A 20,165-nucleotide genomic window follows, 5' to 3' on the forward strand; every position below is an offset into this window, starting at 1 on the left:
CTGTGCAGGTGACAAAGCTCACTGCTCAAAGGCAAAACAATCCAACTCTCTTCCACAGAGTCAGCTCTGTTTGAGCAACACAACGGCATTTATTCAGCAAGGTACCCATTTTTTTCTTTTTAAATATTGAAACAAACTTAGAGGTTTCTTTAAAAGGCAATGACAATAAACGTGTTTCAACCTCTGTTTTGCTTCACCGTAGGCGTTGTGTGTGGTTAGGTTATGCAATAAAAATGAGCTTGACACTGCAGATGTTATTTAAAAACAAACACAAAACCACATAGAATAACGTTGATAACTCTATACTCATTCATTATCCTAATAAAACACATAAATGTCTGAAAAGAAATAGACAATGATCCATTAGTCATTCCATCTCTTATTAAAAAATAGTGGTTAACGTCACAATCTTAGTCAAAACCAGCTCTGATCTTCATAAATCTGATTTTAAAAGATATCACCAGATGGGAATTATATTGAACTTATGTGATTTTTCAACCAAGATAACTAAGGGTTCTATAATTTTTATATAGGCCCTCTTATTGAGAGAAGAGTAACCATTTATGGAAGTATTCTGCACATTTGCTCTCCTTGAAAGGAAGGCTGGATCTACATGCAAGTCAACATATGAATAAAAAGTACACATGCAGAGGGAATGACATCCAGTCTCCTGGGATAAATGATAATGGAAAGGAATATTAAAAAAAGAATGTATGTATGTGTATAACTGGGTCACTTTGCTGTACAGAGAAATTAGCATAACACTGTAAATCAACTATGCTTTAATAAAAATTTCTTTAAAGTTAACATGCAATCAAATTATTTGGTAACCTGGAATAACACTCATTTCTATAGTTTCAGATGCTGACCTTTACCTAGATAAAGTGCGACTGTTTTCCTTGGCAGACTCTAAAAATTAAAAATTTCTATCATTCAAATACATAGATAAGTACTCTTGTCACTGCGTGTATATATGGGCACACACATATGCATATGTTGGAGGATGAGAGTTCAATTAAATTTTGTAAACATTCTTTCAGTCACATTGCTTGTGCTGTACATTTTGTCTTTATTTTTTGTCTTTAAACCTACCTATATCCACATATATACACTCATGCACAATTTGTTTTTTTAAATTATTTCATATACTTGACCTCATTTGATCAAAACAGGAACCATAGTCTAACTGAAATAAATGCCTCTGCCATGAAACTAAGTCAGTTCACTAGTGACCATAAGAGCAGTTGATTTATAGGACTATCTATCACACAGCCACACTAGCTGAACTAATTAATGACACGTGTCATGCAATGCTTGTTAAATTAGCAAATATTCTTCCATTAGAAGGCACATGGTAAACAATCCCTTTAAAGGGCAACATTGTAATGGGTTAAATATTTCACTCAGGCACACAATATATAAACGAGCAGATCACCTCTCTTATTTTACACAGAACACCTGTTATATGAGCATATTGAGCGCTTGTTCAATAGTTTTAATGAATAAAGACCCGAACATAAGGGTAATTTGACTTTTTTTGGTCTCTTTAGGGCCGCATCTGCGGCAAATGGAAGTTCCAAGGCTAGGGGTGGAATCAGAGCTGCAGATGTCAGCTACGCCACAGCCACGGCAACACAGGATCTGAGCTGTGTCTGCAACCTATACCATAGCTCTTGGCAACACCAGATCCTTAACCCCTGAGCAAGGCCAGGGATCGAACCCACATCCTCCTGAAGATGTGAATAAATACCTTACCTTTTTATAGTGAAGTACTTATGTACCTAAAATCTAGAAAAAGTGAACTAATGTTCATTTATTCACTGTCTAGTTAAGAACATGAATTCTCCCTTTTTGGTCATGCAAAGTGAAAGCAACTTTCAAAGCGTGAAAGTTAAGGGTTTTATACTTTGTCATTTGAGTTCTCTTAAAGAGTTGTTCTCAAAATGTGTACACTATACATGTACATTGTGGTGGCTCTAGTTTGAATTACTGGCTACTTCTGCAAAGAAGTCAGAAGATTTTAGAGTGAAGGCTGAAGTTCTCATTTACTTCCTGCTAACAATCAAGCAGGAAATGTGATTCTGTATTTTATAGATAAATTTGTACTTTATTTTTCCAGTATTATATTACCATGTGGCCCAAAGTCTACTCTTAATTGATACAAGGTCACAATGGAGAAACAAATGAAATCCTTCAACTAAGAGATAAATATGCACCTTAGAGTGTATACTCTCCCTGATGGTTATTGTCTTAAAAACAGGAAAAATATTGGGTATGGCTTTTGTGAAAACAGAGGAGAGTACTGATTTTCAGGAGGTAGGTTAATGTTTGTGGACACTATTTATGCAGGAGAAACTTATGTTTACTCCTGGAATGTAGCCTTAAGTTACATTATTAATCAAGGATTGCCTCTATTATATACTAGAAACTTGCTTGAAAAATGGAAACTTGCTTAACAGTTTCACTTTCTGCACTCTGCAGAAACTCCTCTCCAGCATCATCCCTTGGATGTAACCTGTTGCTCCGTTCCTCACTGTTCTCTAGGAATAATTTTGCCTTTAAGCGGGAGGAAATTTAGAAGCCTTTCAGGCTCACTCTTGGAGGGCATGACACCATCCTTGCTATGGTTGCTTTGAATATACGCCCCATCTCTTTTCTGGCTTCTGCCTTGGTTCCTTGTGTCTGTCTTCCTTTTCTGAGACTCCAGTTCATTTGACCTTCAGATCTAGGCTTGAGTTGCTGGGTTGGTTCCTGTTCCATCCCTGAATTGCAAGTTGGTTTTTATACCTCCCTAGGGTCGCATGGTCTAGACCAGTGATCTCCAATCTTATGGGATAGCACATTTCCAAATGCAGGTACCTCCTTCAGGTATTTATTTTTAATAAGTTATGTTATATGCTGTACTGCTATACCAAAATATTATCTACTTCATAAAATATACTACAAAGATAAATTCTGAGAGTATAAGAAAAAAATCAATATTTTCTTTTCATACTCCAATAAGTTATCTGGCCCATCCTCGGAGCATATACTTCTAAGCATCATCTGCTCTGTGCCACTTGCTAGGGCACTGGTATGTTTTGTCCCCAAATACTAGTTAGTACATGATAAGCCTTTATGCCTGGCCAGATGGAACTTCCCCAGTTCCAACTGGGGAGTTCTGGCTCCCATCTACCACCTCCACCCACCTCCCACCAATCTCTGCTTTATTCTAGTGAAAGGGCTCATTCCAGCTTCCAACCTCTCTCATTTTGCCTTATATTAATATAATTAAATTATCAAGTTTATGGAACAAGAAATGAGAAAGGTTTCTACAAAGGTTAGTAAATGGATACAAGCAGTAAAAAGGTTTTGAAGCAAAGTGTGAAAATAGGCAATTAAAATAGGGTTTTTTTTCCTTTGCTTTTTAGTGCCACACCAGCGGCATATGGAGGTTCCCAGGCTAGGGGTCCAATCAGAGCTGTAGCTGCCAGCCTATGCCACAGCCACAGCAACGCCAGATCTGAGCCATGTCTGAGACCTGCACTGCAGCTTACGGCAATGCCGAATCTTTAACCCACTGAGTGAGGTCAGGGATCAAACCTGTGTCCTACATGGATACTAGTTGGGTTCATTAACCACTGAGCCATGACAGGAGCTCCTATAATAGTTTTAATATAGTATGTTTCTATCACTGAACTGAATAGGGTTTTTTTTTTAATTACTTGTTTCTATTATGATGTTAATTGTCAAAGGTAACTTTTCACTTGACAAGTGTACACATGATTGATGATACATAAAATATGTGACACAAAAAAGTAAAGTAGAGAGTATTTAATGGGACCTGGAACATATGATTAACAATTTGGAAATAAAATAAATTTGAGCCCATATATTAAAATAAATTCCAAACTGATTAAAGAACTAGGTAAAAAAATGAATTCACAAATAAAGAAAATGTAGCTAAAAATTATCTGCTCTTAGTCTAGGAAAAAACCCTCATGCTATTAAAGCAAAGAAAGAAGTTACAAAAGAAAAAAATACCCAATAGATTTGACTATAAAAATTATCATAAACAAAAGTAAGAAGAATGGAAAACTGGACTATGTAACTACTACAAAGTGAGAAGGAAAAGACTCAAATGTCTAATATGTAAGAACTTGTACAATCAACAAAAAAAACAACTGATAAGGAAATAGAAAATTCACAGAATGACTGATATTTTAAATCTTTGGAAAAAATTTGAAACTGCTTAAATGCCCAACAATAGACAAATGTTTAAGTTATGACATATATTAAGGTAGACTATGTCCATGCATGTAAATGATGTTTCAAATAATATTGAATGGAAAAATGCTCATAAAATATGTTAAATTAAAAAACAACTGAAGTAAGAGTGTATGAACTACATGACTGATGTTAGTACCACATTTGCTTGGAAAAATACTGCAAGAAAAGAATTCACAGTGGTCATTTTGGGAAGTGGTAAGGTTATAAGTAATTTGTATTTATATTTTTCTAAATTTTTAAAAGATCTGAGAGTGTACATAAATTGTTTCTATGATAAAATTTATTTTAATAAAAGAAAATATGTGGGTATTAGTGTGCCTTGAATGTAAATATTTTTCAGGTTATACAGCAAGAATTTTTAAAAAGGTAACATTTTCCTATTTGAGTAAAATACAAAGGAGTCCTCAACACCAGAACATGGTTAGACTCTGTGACCTAATAATATACACTGCATATCTGACTTGGAGGGAAGACACCTTCTTTTTCTTTCTCTCTCTCTCTCTCTTTTTTTTTTTTAGGGCCACGCCCTCAGCATATGGAGGTTCCCAGGCTAGGGGCCTAATCAGAGTTACAGCTGCCAGCCTACACCACAGCCACAGCAACACCAGATCCAAGCCATATCTGTGACCTACACACAGTTCAGGGCAATGAGGGACCCTTAACCCACTGAGTGAGGACAGGGATCGAACCTATAACCTCATGGTTACTAGTCAGGTTCATTAACCACTGAGCCACAACGAGAACCTCAATACCTTATTTTTAAAAGTTTGTAGGAAGGTAGTTACATAAGGCAAGTTGTCTGAGAGATCATACAGCAGAGCAGTCAAGGGCTGGCTTGGGTATCTGGCAGCCTGGTTTGGCGCTCTCATTCTATCACAGAGAGCACCGCGACTGCAGAGGTGACTCTACCTCTGCAAAGCCTCAGACCGACTAACCAGGTATCCCCATTTTCCCCTACACGGAGGCCTGTTTTCCAGTAACTCAATGATGATAAGATCATTCATTCATCTAAATTGTAAATGGAGAAGTGACAGTAAAGAATGGATAGAAAGAGTTCCAGAAATAATCAAATACCCAGTGATACTGGGAATATTTGCCAAGGCTTCCCTGACTGGGTGTTGGGCACCCAGCAAAAGAATGTACCCACCACGTTGCCAGCTCAGCCATGGTCCTTAGCAATTGCAATTGGGTCATGATCAACCATTAGGTGACATTCTTTTGTCACCTAACACATAAAAACATCAATGAATCTTGCTTTTTTTTTTTTTTTATATGAGGGGAAAAAGCAGGCAACTGCGAGGTTTTTAAAATACAAAATTCTTTGTTAACTCTGTTGACATTTGGTAATGAATTACCGGTTGCCTCATGGCAGGAAAATCCTTATTTATTTCTGGAAAATACTGTGATTAATCAGTGTCTTCCCCTCTAAAAATAAACAATAGTCCTGCCAAAGGGAAAATGGATCATGATTTGAAAAGAGTAAATGCTGTGATGTAAGATAATTCCATATCTAAATAAAATGAAATATAATAAGAGTTTTCTTTAGTTAAAATCATCATCATCAATGCATTCTGTGGAGACAGAGTGTTAATAGGCAAGACAATTGAATGTAATACTTGTTCTGGTAGCATCTTTGTTAATTCCATCACATAACCTCTCTCTATGCCCCCAGACACAGCCACTATACATAGCCTATTCCTTCTTCCCACAGTGGGACTTAGACAATGATTGAAGAAAAAACATATTTATTTCTTCACCCATGACTTTATCCCTCTGGAAAAGACTTTTTAGCCCTAAGGAACATCTGTTTTATAAATTTCAGATAAAACCAAATTATTTTACATTATTTCTAAAGGCTTCTTTTTATAGAATCTCTTCCCCCTCTCTTTCTTGATGTATTTTTAAGCTAATCCATATTGATCACTGCCATGATCTTTTTCATTTTATGGAAGAACATAGTGAACCCAAGGTCATGTCATTTGCAAAATCAGGTTTGGGGTGTGTGTGTGTGTGTGTGTAAAATATATATATAGTTAAGGATTTTGACCATTAAAAGAGGCTAAATTTGTCTTTTCTAGCTGCCAGTCATGCCCTCCCAGGACCATAGAAGGAACCATTGCTCACTGAGGCATGTCATCATAGCAGTGCTGAAGAAATAAATGTTTAATGAATAAATGAGTAAACACAAGAACAAATCAACAAGCAAATGCATATGTTCACGTGTTTCTATCATGTAATAAAGCACGCTAATTTAACCAAAGAGAGAAACCAGAATCTACTGGTGTGTTTAACAGCAGATTAAAGAGAAAAAAAAAAAAAAAACCCACTATAGGTTCTGTCTTAAATAAACAGGAAAAACTCACGTGAAAACAGCTGATTTTCAAGCACAGATGAAGCAAACACAGAGCCATCTCAAAGCTGCATGATAAGTGCTGTACGGGAAGTAAGGACTGTCCCTTCAGTCACCAACAGACAATACTTGGACAGACTATACAGGGAATTGTGAAGGACTCCAAGCTCACCAGCCCTGCTTGTCAGTATCCACCACACCTTTCATGTTCACTTCACCCACAGTCCTCTTGTTCGTGAATCACAGAGTTCACCTAGACATTCACTTTAGCTTCTTTTTTTTTTCCCCTTTTTGCTTTTGGTATGAATGGGTTTGTATAAAACATTAAGGAAACATTATTTAGAGTAAGAGCTAAACAATATCTGATTTTGGAAATGATACCTTGGCTGTAAAAGATAGGAGAGCAGACATTAATTTTTTGCCTTAACAACGAAAACTGACATCAGGCTGGGTAGATGGTAAGAAGACGGGTTGTGAGGCACTGATGTCTCATAGTGTAGGATGCCTGATGCAAACCGTAGACAAAGCAGCCTCTGGCCTGACCAACATTTGTGAGAAGAGTACCAAGAAAATATATTTGTTTTTACACGAATGAATCACATTTTCACTGGAATATTTAATTAGTGCATATAGTAAAAAAATCCCCCTAGTTCAACATGGTGAGTACTCAGCCCCCTTCCACCTCAGATGCCCAAGCCTATAGCCATTTCCTCTCCAAAGCACCCCACTGTTACATTGCCTAGAGTGCACATGCAGAAACATACCAGTGGGTGAAAACATACACATATATGTCGAGAATCTCTGTATATTTAAAAAACTGGGAATGTGAACCTTTACTTTTTCATCTAAAAACATACCTACACACCAGTCAGAATGGCCATCATTAATAAGTCCACAAGTAACAAATGCTGGAGAGGGGATGGAAAAAAGGGAACCCTCATGCACTGTTGGTGGGAATGTAAATTGGTACAACCACTATGGAAAACAGTATGGAGGTACCTCAGAAAACTAAATATAGAACTACCATATGACCCAGTAACCCCACTCTTGGGCATATATCTGGACAAAACTTCCCTTGAAAAAGACACATGCACCCATATGTTCACTGCAGCACTGTTCACAATAGCCAAGACAGGGAAACAACCTAAATGTCCATTGGCAGATGATTGGATTAAGAAGATGTGGTACATATACACATGCAATACTACTCAGCCATAAAAAAGAACAAAATAATGCCATTTGCAGCAACATGGATGGAACTCTGGACTCTCATATTGGGTGAAGTAAGTCAGAAAGAGAAAGACAAATATCATTCTATCACATATCTGGAATCTAATATACAGTACAATGAACCTTTCCACAGAGAAGAAAATCATGGACTTGGAGAAGAAACTTGTGGTTGCCAAGGGGGAGGGGGAGGGCGTGGGATGGACTGGGAATTTGGAGTTAATAGATGCAAACTATTGCCTTTGGAAAGGATAAGCAATGAGGCCCTGCTGTATAGCACTGGGAACTTAGTCACTTATGATGGAACATGATAATGTGAGAAAAAGAATGTATATATGTATGTGTAACTGGGTCACCTTGCTTTACAGTAGAAAATTGACAGAACACTGTAAACCAGCTATGATGGAAAAAATAAAAATGATTTTTAAAAAAGGAAAAAAACCCTAGATAATTTAATTAATAATTATTCAGTTATTCAATAGAATAACTTTCTTCCATAAAAAGACTGAGAAAACAAAGAGAAAACTTTGGAAAACAGTAAAAAGGCTGAACATAGATATACTATTTGATCCACCAATTTCTCTACTAGGCATACAACCATGAGAAGTAAAAATGTTTGCCCACAAGAAAACTTTTACATAAATGTTCGTAAGCAGCATAACTCATGATAACCTAAAGGTGGAAACAACCCACATGTCTCTTGGCTGATGAATAAATAAACTAAAGGTGGCATATATATATAATGGAATATTATTTGTCCATGAAAAGAAATGAAACATTGATTGATACACACTACAACTTAGATGGGCCTTGAAAACATGATGCTAAGTGACAGAAGCCAGTCGTGAAAGACTACATATTACATGATTCCACTTAAATTAAATCTTCAGAACAGGCAAGCCTTTAGAGCCAAAAAGTAGAAAAATATTTTCTTAGGGCTAGGAGTGGGCCAGCCAATGTGGGACTTGGAGGGTGACATCCGGGGTATGGGGGTTCTTCTAGGGTGATAAAATGTACTAAAATTGATTGTGGTATAGCTGCACAACTGTGTGACTATACTGATAATTAATTGTATGATTTCAATGGGTGAAAAATATGGTATATGAATTCCACCTCAATAAATATCCTCCCCAAAAAAACAACAAGTTTCTTCATGTACTAGCATGTTGTCCAGTGAAAAATGGAAGAGGCACGACAGTGAAAGTGTAGAGTATGCTTCTTTTTGTGTAAAAAGAGAGAGTGAACAGAATTTATAGTTGCATTATTTGTATTTACATAAACAAACTCTAAGGGAAACACAAAGAAAACTAAAGTGGAAATCTGAGAGCATGAATACCATCTTTTCAAAGGACAACAACAACAATAATAGCAAACATTGCCTGGAGATAACTCTACATCAGTACACAGATCTTCCTCACGGCTACTCAGTATTCCATTATCGTTGGAATTGTTGAATTAGCTCCATACCAGTTGGCGTTTAGGTGGTTTCTAGTCTTCTATTACAGAAACTGCTGCAGAACATTTTTGTACATAGTTTTGCACTTAAACACAAGCATAGGGATAGAGCAAATTTTAAAAAGTAGAGTTGCTACATTAAAGGTAGCCAATACAAGAAATCCTTAAATAATGCAACCAGAGAATACCTCTTAAATTTGTTGACAGCTGTAGCAGCTGTAAAAACTCTGAGTTTAATAGCAATCAAGGAGCAAAATGGCTTTTTCTGAAAAAGATTAAATGAAAACTTAGAATGTTCCCATTTTCTGTCGTGAGAGCATTAAAGAAGCAGCACAATAAGCTCCTTTTAAAAGGAATTCAGACAAAACCCGAATGGTTTATTCTACGTAAGCTCTGGAACTCGAGCAAGAGAGGCCTCCTTTTAATAGTCATGAATTTATTTGAATTCATTATGTGGTTTCCCAAATGCTATGCACATTTAAAGCGACCTTTTGGCCTCGAAGTAGGAGTCTCAGAGCAGAAGGATGAAGAGAATCTCAGTTTCAATTAAGATAAACATCAACTGTCAAGACCCGATTAGACTACCTGAATGCCAAGAAGGCAAACCGTCATCAAAAGAAACGGAAAGCATCAGGGCAGCAGTAAACTGAGCAAAATTTAATTGTGTGAAGTTTCGATGGTGGGAAGAGATATTACTGAGTGTCCATGGAACACAGGGCTATGTTTGGACACATTCTCCCCTTTTCTTCCTTCCACTCTCTCCGGCCTGTTTTGGAGCTGTTTTTGAGTGGTTCTCCTTAGCTGCAATAACATCTCTACTCAAAGAGACATATCTGGGCAAAAGAAACTCTGTTATTCACTATGGTTAAGGAATGGTAGATACCAACTAACTAATTTTTATGGTTGACAGAGTAACAGAGAGTTATACTATATCCTTTTTTTTTTTTTTTTTTTTTGGTCTTTTTAGGGCTGCACCCGCAGCATATGGAGGTTCCCAGGCTAGGGGGTCCAATCGGAGCTACAGCTGCTGGCCTACACCACAGACACAGCAACTTGGGATCCGAGCAGCATCTGCAACTACACCACAGCTCCCGGCAACTGCCAGATCTTTATCCCCCAAGTGAGGCCACGGATCGAACCCACATCCTCATGGATACTAATTAGATTCGTTTCCGCTGAGCCACGATAGGAACTCCTATTTTGTTGTTTTTTAATCCAGAAAGTACTTGAGAACTTGGAGGATGAGCACAGGAGGATGACTGTGGTGATGATTTGTGACGGGTTTCAGTCTCTCGCTGTTGGAAGCTGAGAGAACCCATTCATGCACTATTTCAGTGTGTCAGGGAAAAAACATGCCATATGTCCTCAGCAGTCTTGCCACTTAGAGCTTCTGCCTTTTGCACCATTTATGTTGTCATGGTGGACAACATAAATCAGCTGAAGGCCAATGTTATATCCTATGGAAGATTATTTCAGCCAGTTGCTAGAATCATATATATATTAGAACAGAATCCTGAAACCTACATATTCACAGCAAGAGAAATTTTAATATGGGTTGCCTGGTGGGCAATGTGCTCCCTAAAATGGATGTAAATTTACCATTAGGAAATACAGATGCTAGCTAGCATTATGTTTTAAGTGCAATCACAAGGCCACGTAGTTCTTACTGGTTTGGGGAACTTCTATGTTTTCCTTGGCTGGGAGAGGCATTGAAAACCTTAAGCCTAATAAAAAATGCTTTTCAATTTTAACATATCGATTCTAAGGAGGCGCCTAAAATTTGCATTAAGGGCAGAAATGTGCAGCTGCGTAGGGATCCTGGGGGCACTTGTACTCCAGAAGGCTTTCTTTCCTTTATCTCTAGGTGAAGTTCACTTTCTCTGATCTCAGCCCACCAGGACTCTCAGAAATTTCTAGCACTAGAGCCTGGCCTCAAGTACACACAGAAAACAACCCAGCCAAAGACCACCACCAAGGATGGACAGTGGAAAACCTATCAGTTCGAGATTTCTAACTTTCACTGGAAGTCTGCATGTGAAGGCCATGTAAATGCAAGAAGGCTCTTTAGAGAGCATTCTTTTATTTCTTTTCCCTTAAAAATGAGTGAAAGAGATGGCTTTCTTTCTGTTCTTCCTACCTGCTGGATATTCAAGGACTTTGTATCTGCTATAATCTTCTTCTCCCCAAGTTTTGCTGGTTCCTTCAGTTCTCAGCTTCCTGACCGCCCAAATGAAGTACATTTCCAGGACTAACTCACTCACTCACGAGTTAACACAGTCCTTCGTGTAGCAGTCTCTTCACTGCACTGACCAAATTGGCAATCATTTTATCTGTTTCTTTTTACTCAGTAAGCTCCATGAAAGGAGGGAGGCACAAATGTATCATCAGTGAATGCACATAGAGGAGACCAAACGCGTATCTGTCAGTATAGAAACATACAGGACTTAGCCTACACAAAATGATGGAAAACTGTGCTAAGCAAAAAGTCATGTTGAAGTAGTTTTTATAAAAAAAGCATTTTTATACCTCTATATTGTTGTGGCATAATTGTAGGCTCCTATTAAAACATAATTTATGTATATTTAAGAACAGAAAAAAGTCTAACGCATTTCTAAATACTCTAATATTTAGAAAATGACATCTATTTTTAAGAGGGTTAGGTCAAAGAAGGTTTCAGTCTAAATTTAGTTAGAAGTGAAGTTGATTTATTTCATATTCATGCGAATTTATTTAATAGAATAGTAAGTTTAGATCAAGTCAAGATTTATATGTATTAGTTTTCAAGTAAAAAAGTAATTAGATTTTACCTAGAGCTGTTAGGACATTTATTTCAGTAAAATTTCCATTGCCACTTAAAATCTTTTATGAAAATTTGTATACATGTCATATCATATATCATTTTGTTAACTGGCTAAAATTTTTTTAATTGAAGTATAGTTGATTTATAACATTATGTTACTTTTGGGTATACAGCAAAGTGATTCAGTTATACATATATATAAAACTGACTCTCTCTCTCTCTCTATATATATATATATATATTCTTTTCCATTACAGGTTATTACTAGATAGTGAATATAGTTCCCTATGCAATACAGTAGGACTCTGTTGTTAAATGGCTAAAATTCTTACATCCTCAAACCAATAACTTGTATCAAAGAGTCAAACTTAAGCCAAGAAGAAAACAAAAAGACAGCTTACAGAATGGGAGAAAATAGTTTCAAATGATGCAACTGACAAGGGCTTAATCTCTAGAATATACAAGCAACTTATTCAACTCAATAGCAAAAAAGCCAGCAACCCAATGGAAAAATGGGCAAAAGACCTGAATAGACAGGTCTTTCTAAAGAAGATATACAGGCAGCCAACAAACACATGAAAAAATGCTCAACATCACTGATTATTAGAGAAATGCAAATTAAAACTACCCTGAGATACCACCTCACACCAGTCAGAATGGCCATCATTAATAAGTCCACAAATAACAAGTGCTGGAGGGGGTGTAGAGAAAAGGGAACCCTCCTGCCCTGTTGGTGGGAATGTAAGCTGGTACAGCCACTATGGAGAACAGTATGGAGGTACCTTAGAAAACTATACATAGAACTACCATATGACCCAGCAATCCCACTCTGGGGCATATATCCAGACAAAACTTTCCTTAAAAAAGACACATGCACCCACATGTTCGTTGCAGCTCTATTCACAATAGCCAAGATGTGGAAACAACCTAAATGTCCATCAGCAGATGATTGGATTAGGAAGATGTGGTGTATATATATACACAATGGAATACTACTCAGCCATAAAAAAGATAATGCCATTTGCAGCAACATGGAAGGAACTAGAGACTCTCACACTGAGTGAAGTAAGTCAGAAAGAGAAAGACAAATACCATATGATATCACTCATATCTGGTATCTATTATACAGCACAAATGAACCTTTCTACAGAAAAGAAAATCAGGGACTTGGAGAATGGACTTGTGGTTGCCCAGGGGTAGGGGGAGAAAGTGGGAGGGATTGAGAGCTTGGGGTTAATAGATGCAAACTATTCCTTTTAGAATGGATTAACAATGAGATCCTGCTGTGTAGCACTGAGAACTATGTCTAGATACTTACAATGGAGCATGACAATGGAGAAAAAACTATGTATAAATGTACGTGTAACTGGGTCCCCATGCTGTATAGTGGGGAAAAAAAGTGTTAGGGGAAATAACAATAAAAAATTAAAAAAAAAAAGAGTCAAACTTAACTTGAGTCAAAATTAACATGAAAACACACAAGAAAATATTATGAGCAGTTTTTTCCTCCTAATGATAATAAAATGGCCAACACTTATTTGATTTGCTGTGTGTCCAGCAGTATGCCAAGTAAGCATTTTCCAAGTATTCTTTCATTTAACATTTTAGGACCTCCATGGACAGTTTTTTTCCCTTGTCTAAAATCACCCAGCTTGTAAATGGAGGCGCCTAGATTTGTACTTTACTTCCGCATCTCTCCAGTACCTAGCTATTATTGGCAATTCCAAACGGCTCTCAAGTTTTAATAGCTCTGCTCTATGATGCCCTATCCTGTGTTCGCCTATACTCTAAAGAAAAAGAACTCCTTTGAATGCAGTCAGGCAGATAAGGTCTGACATCAAAGTGATCTCCAGGTTTAGAGCCAGCCATTATCTTTCACCTGGAACAAAAAAGAGTATCTATAAAGCCATCCAGAACATGACCATCTGGCCTACTCCTGCATGAAGTTTAAACATGATACATCAAACTTTCGAAGTGCTTTTGATTTCTTTCCATAAAATAGATAAAGGGCTTCTTAGATAACTGAGAAAAAAGAATGGACTTTCTCTCAAAGATTCCAGATGAAGTATCTTTCCATGTAGCATAACTTTCCATCTATCCTCCTACTAGTAAAAGCAACTCAGAGTTACTCAGAGTCCCTCCCCAAGTCTCTCTTAAATCATCAGAAATAGTTTGAGGGACCAGCCCTTATGTTCTAACTATTACTCCTCTTACAAAACTCCTATATTACAAGGAATATTTCTTGTCCCCACCAGTATGAATGAATTTATTCAGGATGCTATACTAATTAAGAAATCGTTAGGATTGAGACCAGACTCTATAGAAGTTTTCATGGATTTAACTTCCTTTCCCAACAAACTTTACAGGAAACCACAAGTTGATATGCATGGCACTATCTTTTCTTACTCTATCAGAGACAGAACATATTGTCACTCATTTAAGAATAGTTTCCTGAGAATTTTTTTTTTTTCTTTAAACAGGTTGATATTCGAGCTTGGGCGCTAAAGAATACAGAAAGTCAAGGAAAACTTTAAAGCAATTTTTTATGCAGAAATATTTCAGAAGACAATAGGTATTCATTTGGTATTCAATGAAGTTTTGCCTTGAAGGCTAGTGCTTTTTTATGTGTCTGACATTTACAAGGTTGGTTACACCTATGCAATACGTAGAAAGTAACTGAGTGAACATGAAATGCCCAGAACAAGTGGCACCAAAGGAATCTGGTATTTTAAAATTTGGGGAAGCCCAAGTTTGCATGTATAGATCCCTAGTCGCACTTCATCTATCTCTTATGTAAACATTCCCTAGCACACAAATGGCATGAATTATGGAAGAAAACTGGTTTGGTGCTGTGAATAAATTACCTAGCTCCTTGAAGTAAATTATCTAAAACTTTTCTTTGTATACTGAAAATTTAAGCAATTTTTGATGATTAGGAAATGATGCATGTGTGAAATTTAAAAGAGCAAACCTCTGTGCTTTATACATGAAATTACCAAGAAAGTCAAATCACCAAGAACAAAACCGGAAGTGAAATTTTTTTTAAAAAAAACTAGTTATTTAAGAAGGGGCGACCAAAGGTATAACGCTGGGAGAAGTAGAAGATTCAAGTGAGAAATTAATTTATAATTACAATCTTATAAATTTTATAAACTTTGCAAACAAAATCTTATAGTCTTTCCAACTACTGGCTAAAGTTTATGAAAGTTACTTATGGAATTGCCCACAAAACGTACTAAAGAGTTACCCAAATGGGGTAGGTTCTGATGTTACATTGAATTCGAAACTAGTAATACAGTCAGAGATGTTATAATTGCCCCAAAAGAACCCTAGTCCAGATGTCTGATAGGAATCATGTTATAATATAGTTCCTTGTGCCAAGTCACAAAAATTTTATATTTTGTCAGCAAACAGGCTTTCCACTGTCGTGTGGAACCCTTGTGCGATGGTTGTAATCCTTAAGAGCAAATCCTTTGCGCTGAACTACAGTGGGACATGGGGATTTTCTACCTGGAATCTGGTCTTTAACAGTTCTTTCCAAAGCTCCTATTAGATCCCTACTTGACTAAATGACCTTAGATTCATGCAGTGACAGCCACGGCTTATGCATGACATTATAAAGGAATCCAACTGTGCTCAACCATGGTCATAGTGAAATGAGTTTATTTAAAGAGCTGGCAAACAAGCTAGTGGAAGTCATTTGTAGACAGGAAAAGTTTCTTTCCCTTATTAGTGAAACAGAGCCCTCAAGCATATTTTCATAATTTAATTAGGACCTATAAAAACGAAAGTCTCCTCGAGATTATCTGTGAAGACAGACATTTTGGCAAAAAGGTAAATCATGTCAAATGCTAACTTGAGTTATTTCTGTTTAAACTTTATTTCTTCCCAGCTCTTTTTCTGATGTTCTCTTCTCATGCTGTCTTCCTCTAAGTACATGAACATTTTCTACTTTATGTACTTTCTGTTTGAAAAATTGAAGGCTAAATTCAACTAAATAAGAAAAGAAATCTGTTGATTTTAAAGTTTATTTAAATAAAATAAACTTAAATATTTAACTTGGCTGACATAGCCTTATTAGGAGGTGATTACATAAACAATTTATTTAGAATGAAGTTATCCCTCTGGCCCAGGGAAAATATTTTGGTTTCCAAAAATCAAATATTCCAGGTTTATTTCATATCACTCTACCCCAAATTCAAGTAGTGAGGTTTTTAAATTATTCTGTTCACCGCTGAATTCCTGAAAGCAATGGAACCACTTTTAAACTGTAAATGTATTTTTACCATGAAAGTAAAAAATACCCTGAGGATATAGTAAAATGTAAAAGGAGAAATCCCCTACCCCACAGGAATCCTTTAGAAAGTCACCGGACTGGAAATTTTATGAACGTGAAGGCTAATATTTCATCAGTGTCTAACAGCCATCAAAGTGCCTGGGGCAGAACTGATTTAATAAACATTGTTAAGTGAAGCAATGAAAAATACACCTTTATTTTTGCAACTATTAAAAGAGCTACACAAAACTCTGTACATTTTAAGCTACAGAATCAGATTAAATGGCCAAGTGGCTAGAGAATGTTCTTGTACAACACTAAAAGCTAATGATTTTTCTCAGTTACTAAGGATTAAGCCTTAATTTCTTAGCATTAAAAAAAATTAAGTCTAGAAGTGTGGTAAAGCTAAAAGAAACTTAACAGTGGGGCAGCAAGTTCACAATTTGAGCAGGACACTCACCCTGACATTGGAGGCCAGGCGTCACTTTCATTTCTTAGGGCTCTCAGTCACTCCACGCTCTCATATTCAGCATCCCAGCTACGGAATCGGCCTGATGCTGACAATGAAGCTGGAGTGGGCCCAAAGCAGTGGTCATGGTCCTCACCCCCAGCAGGTCTCTTGGCTGAAGAGATCACCGCATTACCAGAGTCGGAAGGCCATCCAGATCAGCTGGGTGGCCAGGGGATGCAACACACCTCAGCACCTGTACCCTCCGGTCATGACTAGCTGATAGCCCTGAGGTGGTGAGTCACTGAGACAAGGAGACAACGTTGAGGAAAACTGGGAAATGTAGATTCTAGCATGGGAGCCTCATGAGGGAATGAGGAGACGTGTTGAGACTGGAATTATCAGTGAAGGTGGGAAACTAAGGGTGAAACCCACAGGAAAAAAAATCCTCCCAGACCTGATCCTTTACAATTCCTCACCACAGAGAGTCAATTCTGTTTCTGTAACTTGCTCAGTACAGTCCCTAGCAGGCTGCCATCTCTTACAAGAAAATTAAACATAAAAACAGATTGGAATGTTTTCTTGGTGATGTAGAACAACTCCTTGATTTCTCTTCATGCAACAGACAGATGTGGAATACTGCTGATGGAAAAGGCTCTGTGCTGGGCACACAGGAACAAAGAGGGACAGGCCCTGCGACCCACTCACAGCCCCAGGTAGGACTGACAATGGACAATTGCTACAAAACCTCAAGAGCTGACAGAGAAATGGACCAGGTCTCCCAAGAACGCAGAGAGGCGCCTTTCAATTTTGATGGCAAGGTCTAGGAAGGCTTCCCAGAAGAAACATCCATGGAGGGGGGATCTAAGCAACAGAGTTTATATGTGAAATTGTATTCCAATGATTACTGTAAATTGACAACAGTTTTAAGGGCTCATGTAGTCCTACATACCAAACTGTGATCTAAACAATCTACATAAATCATTTTTCTCCTTATTTATATTTCAAACAACACTTTGCTTAATTAACCAGATGTTAGTGAGACTGAATGAAGTACATACAACCACATCAACATGGGGTAAACTCTCAAACATCAATTTTTTTGGGGGGGAGGGAACAGCCACAAAATAGTACAAACTGTATTATTACTCCTTTTTTATAAAAATCAAACCTGGAAAATAGTATTCTGTGACTTATAAAATCAAGACAGTTGTTACACTTGGCACTGGTGGGCAGAGGCTGAGAGGGGCACAAAGGTGGCTTGAGGTCTGCAGGTAGCATTTTTAATCTGAATGGTGATTATAAGGGTGGCCACTGATAATAAAAATTATTAATTTTTCTTTTTCTTCCTTTCTTTCCTTTTCCTTTTTTTTTCTTTTCTTCATTCCTTCCCTCTTTCCTTTCTTGCTTGCTTTCTTTCTTTTGTTTGCAGCATCCAAAAAGATTTTTCTATGGTTTATAATATGCATACATGTTCTTCATAGGTGACAAATGACCTAAAACATGTTGAAATTTCTAAAAACTATATATACATATTTGCATGAATGTATATATCATGCTTTTGCTCCAACTTTATTTGCATGCAAATTTTAATGACAGAGTTTAGATATAAAGAATAATATAGATATTATCCAATTACAGGGGCCACTTAAATGGCAAGCAGCCACATAAGGCCCCTCTTCTCTCTGGTGACATCACCAATAGATGGAAGCGTGTTCTGAGTTTCAGCGCAGCTCCCAGTACTGCACCCTATGTGCCACCTACTAACTGACCACAGGTGAAAACAATTGGCTATCTCGGTTAAAACCCAAGATTTAAGGAAAAAAAGAAAAAAACAATGGACACCATCTAATTCTTTTGTTGTTAACATGAGAAAGATCTTACAATTAAGGACAAATTTCACATGTATTTCTAGGCCAGTATATAACTTCACACCCATGTGTGTAAATGATTTTTCCCAATTATAATAACACCTTTATAAAGGCATGTTTGCTGCTTTTTGTGTTTTATATTACCATAGAAACACTTACTGATTCATATGTAATTAGACAGGAGTTTAACAACAGGACATAGATAAACAACTGGGATTATTTTTTCCAAGCAGAGAATCAGGGAATCTTTTGTGACTCAATTTCTCCCCCAAGGTGGTTCACTCCACCCTCATCACACCTATTAACCCAATGTACAGTTGTTAATTATAACAAGATAATGCTTTTACACATTTTTATTGGTAACTACTCATAATAAAATAAGTAGATACCAGAGACAATGGAATGCTAATTGGTTGCTCTCATGAAACCACTGCATCCACTGTATTTCCAGTCTCTATGTTTTTCAGCTCAACCTGAAGCAATACTCTGGGCCATGGGAACAGATCTTCTAACCAGATCCCATTTTTTTTGCCGGTTGTTTTTCTAGAAACAGATGGAGAAAGAGGCTTAAGCCCTTTTTCCTGAACTAGGATGTCAGGGCAAACTAAGCAGGCATCCTCCTCAGTCTGGGGCCTGCTAAGGAGGGTGAGACTCAGGCTGTGAGGTTACAATCTGTGAATTACATAACTCAGAATGTATGTTAGGACCAGAGGGGATCTGGAGAGGCAGGGGAGGCCTGGCAATGAGAAACAGTGAGACTGAACCACCAGGTGGCCCCATGTAGGAAGGTTACACGGATGCATCTGCCATAAATTCCAGGCTCCCAGCCCTTCCTTTGAGATTAACCTCCTGCCTGGAACTTGCTTCCCTAAAGAATTTGACCAAGTTTTACATAACTCAATCACAGGCATTTTAGTTTCCAGTTGATCACTTCTTACTCTGCCCCCTTCTCTATGGAGTTTACTTCTCTGATCCACCTGAAGAGGAGGATGTCTTCTTTGAATCACAGGGTTAATGTAATTTATCCAGAATACCAAGCTTTGTATAAATGCTCAGTTCTGAGGTGTGCCCAAGAAGAAGACTGCCTTATGGAAAAGAAGCCCTTATACACAGAATCAGTTTCACACTTACAGTTCTTGATTATTTAAAAAGTTCCACTAATACACAAATTTGAAAAATGTGTAATACAAACTAACATTTGCTGGCAATCACAAGGAATCAGCTACTGTGCTATGGACTTTAATTAACTTTAATTAAGTTAATTAACTCATTTGACATATTAACATGACTAAAGGTAATATTTAATTATTTTAATGTATGTATGTATGTATGTATTTAATGGCTACACCCACAACAGACAGAAGTTCCCAGGTCAGGGACTGAATCCCACCCACTGCTGCAAACTATGTCACAGATGGGGCAAAACCAGATCCTTTAACCCACTGAGTGGGGCTGAGGATCGAACCTGC

General features: G+C 37.3%; 1 protein-coding gene across 37 annotated transcripts in view; it reads right to left on the reverse strand.

The window, feature by feature from the left end:
* PDE4D (phosphodiesterase 4D) overlaps positions 1–20,165 on the reverse strand; it is a 1,507,422-nt gene that overhangs the window by 256,099 nt on the left and 1,231,158 nt on the right. The window contains exon 1 of one of the 37 annotated variants that reach the window (XM_021076882.2): positions 16,838–16,949. The exons of the other annotated variants lie outside the window; for them this stretch is intronic. Within the exon in view, the coding sequence (XP_020932541.1) occupies positions 16,838–16,845 (8 nt within the window). The 5' untranslated portion in view covers positions 16,846–16,949. Of the gene's footprint in view, positions 1–16,837; positions 16,950–20,165 lie in introns of those variants that run through there. 37 annotated transcript variants of the gene reach the window in all.

Source organism: Sus scrofa, chromosome 16 (genome assembly GCF_054392235.1).
Source record: "Sus scrofa isolate SSC_HxYL_T2T_F1_AM1 chromosome 16, Sscrofa_HxYL_maternal_Yorkshire_Landrace_v2.0, whole genome shotgun sequence".
NCBI classification, from domain to species: Eukaryota; Metazoa; Chordata; class Mammalia; order Artiodactyla; family Suidae; genus Sus; species Sus scrofa.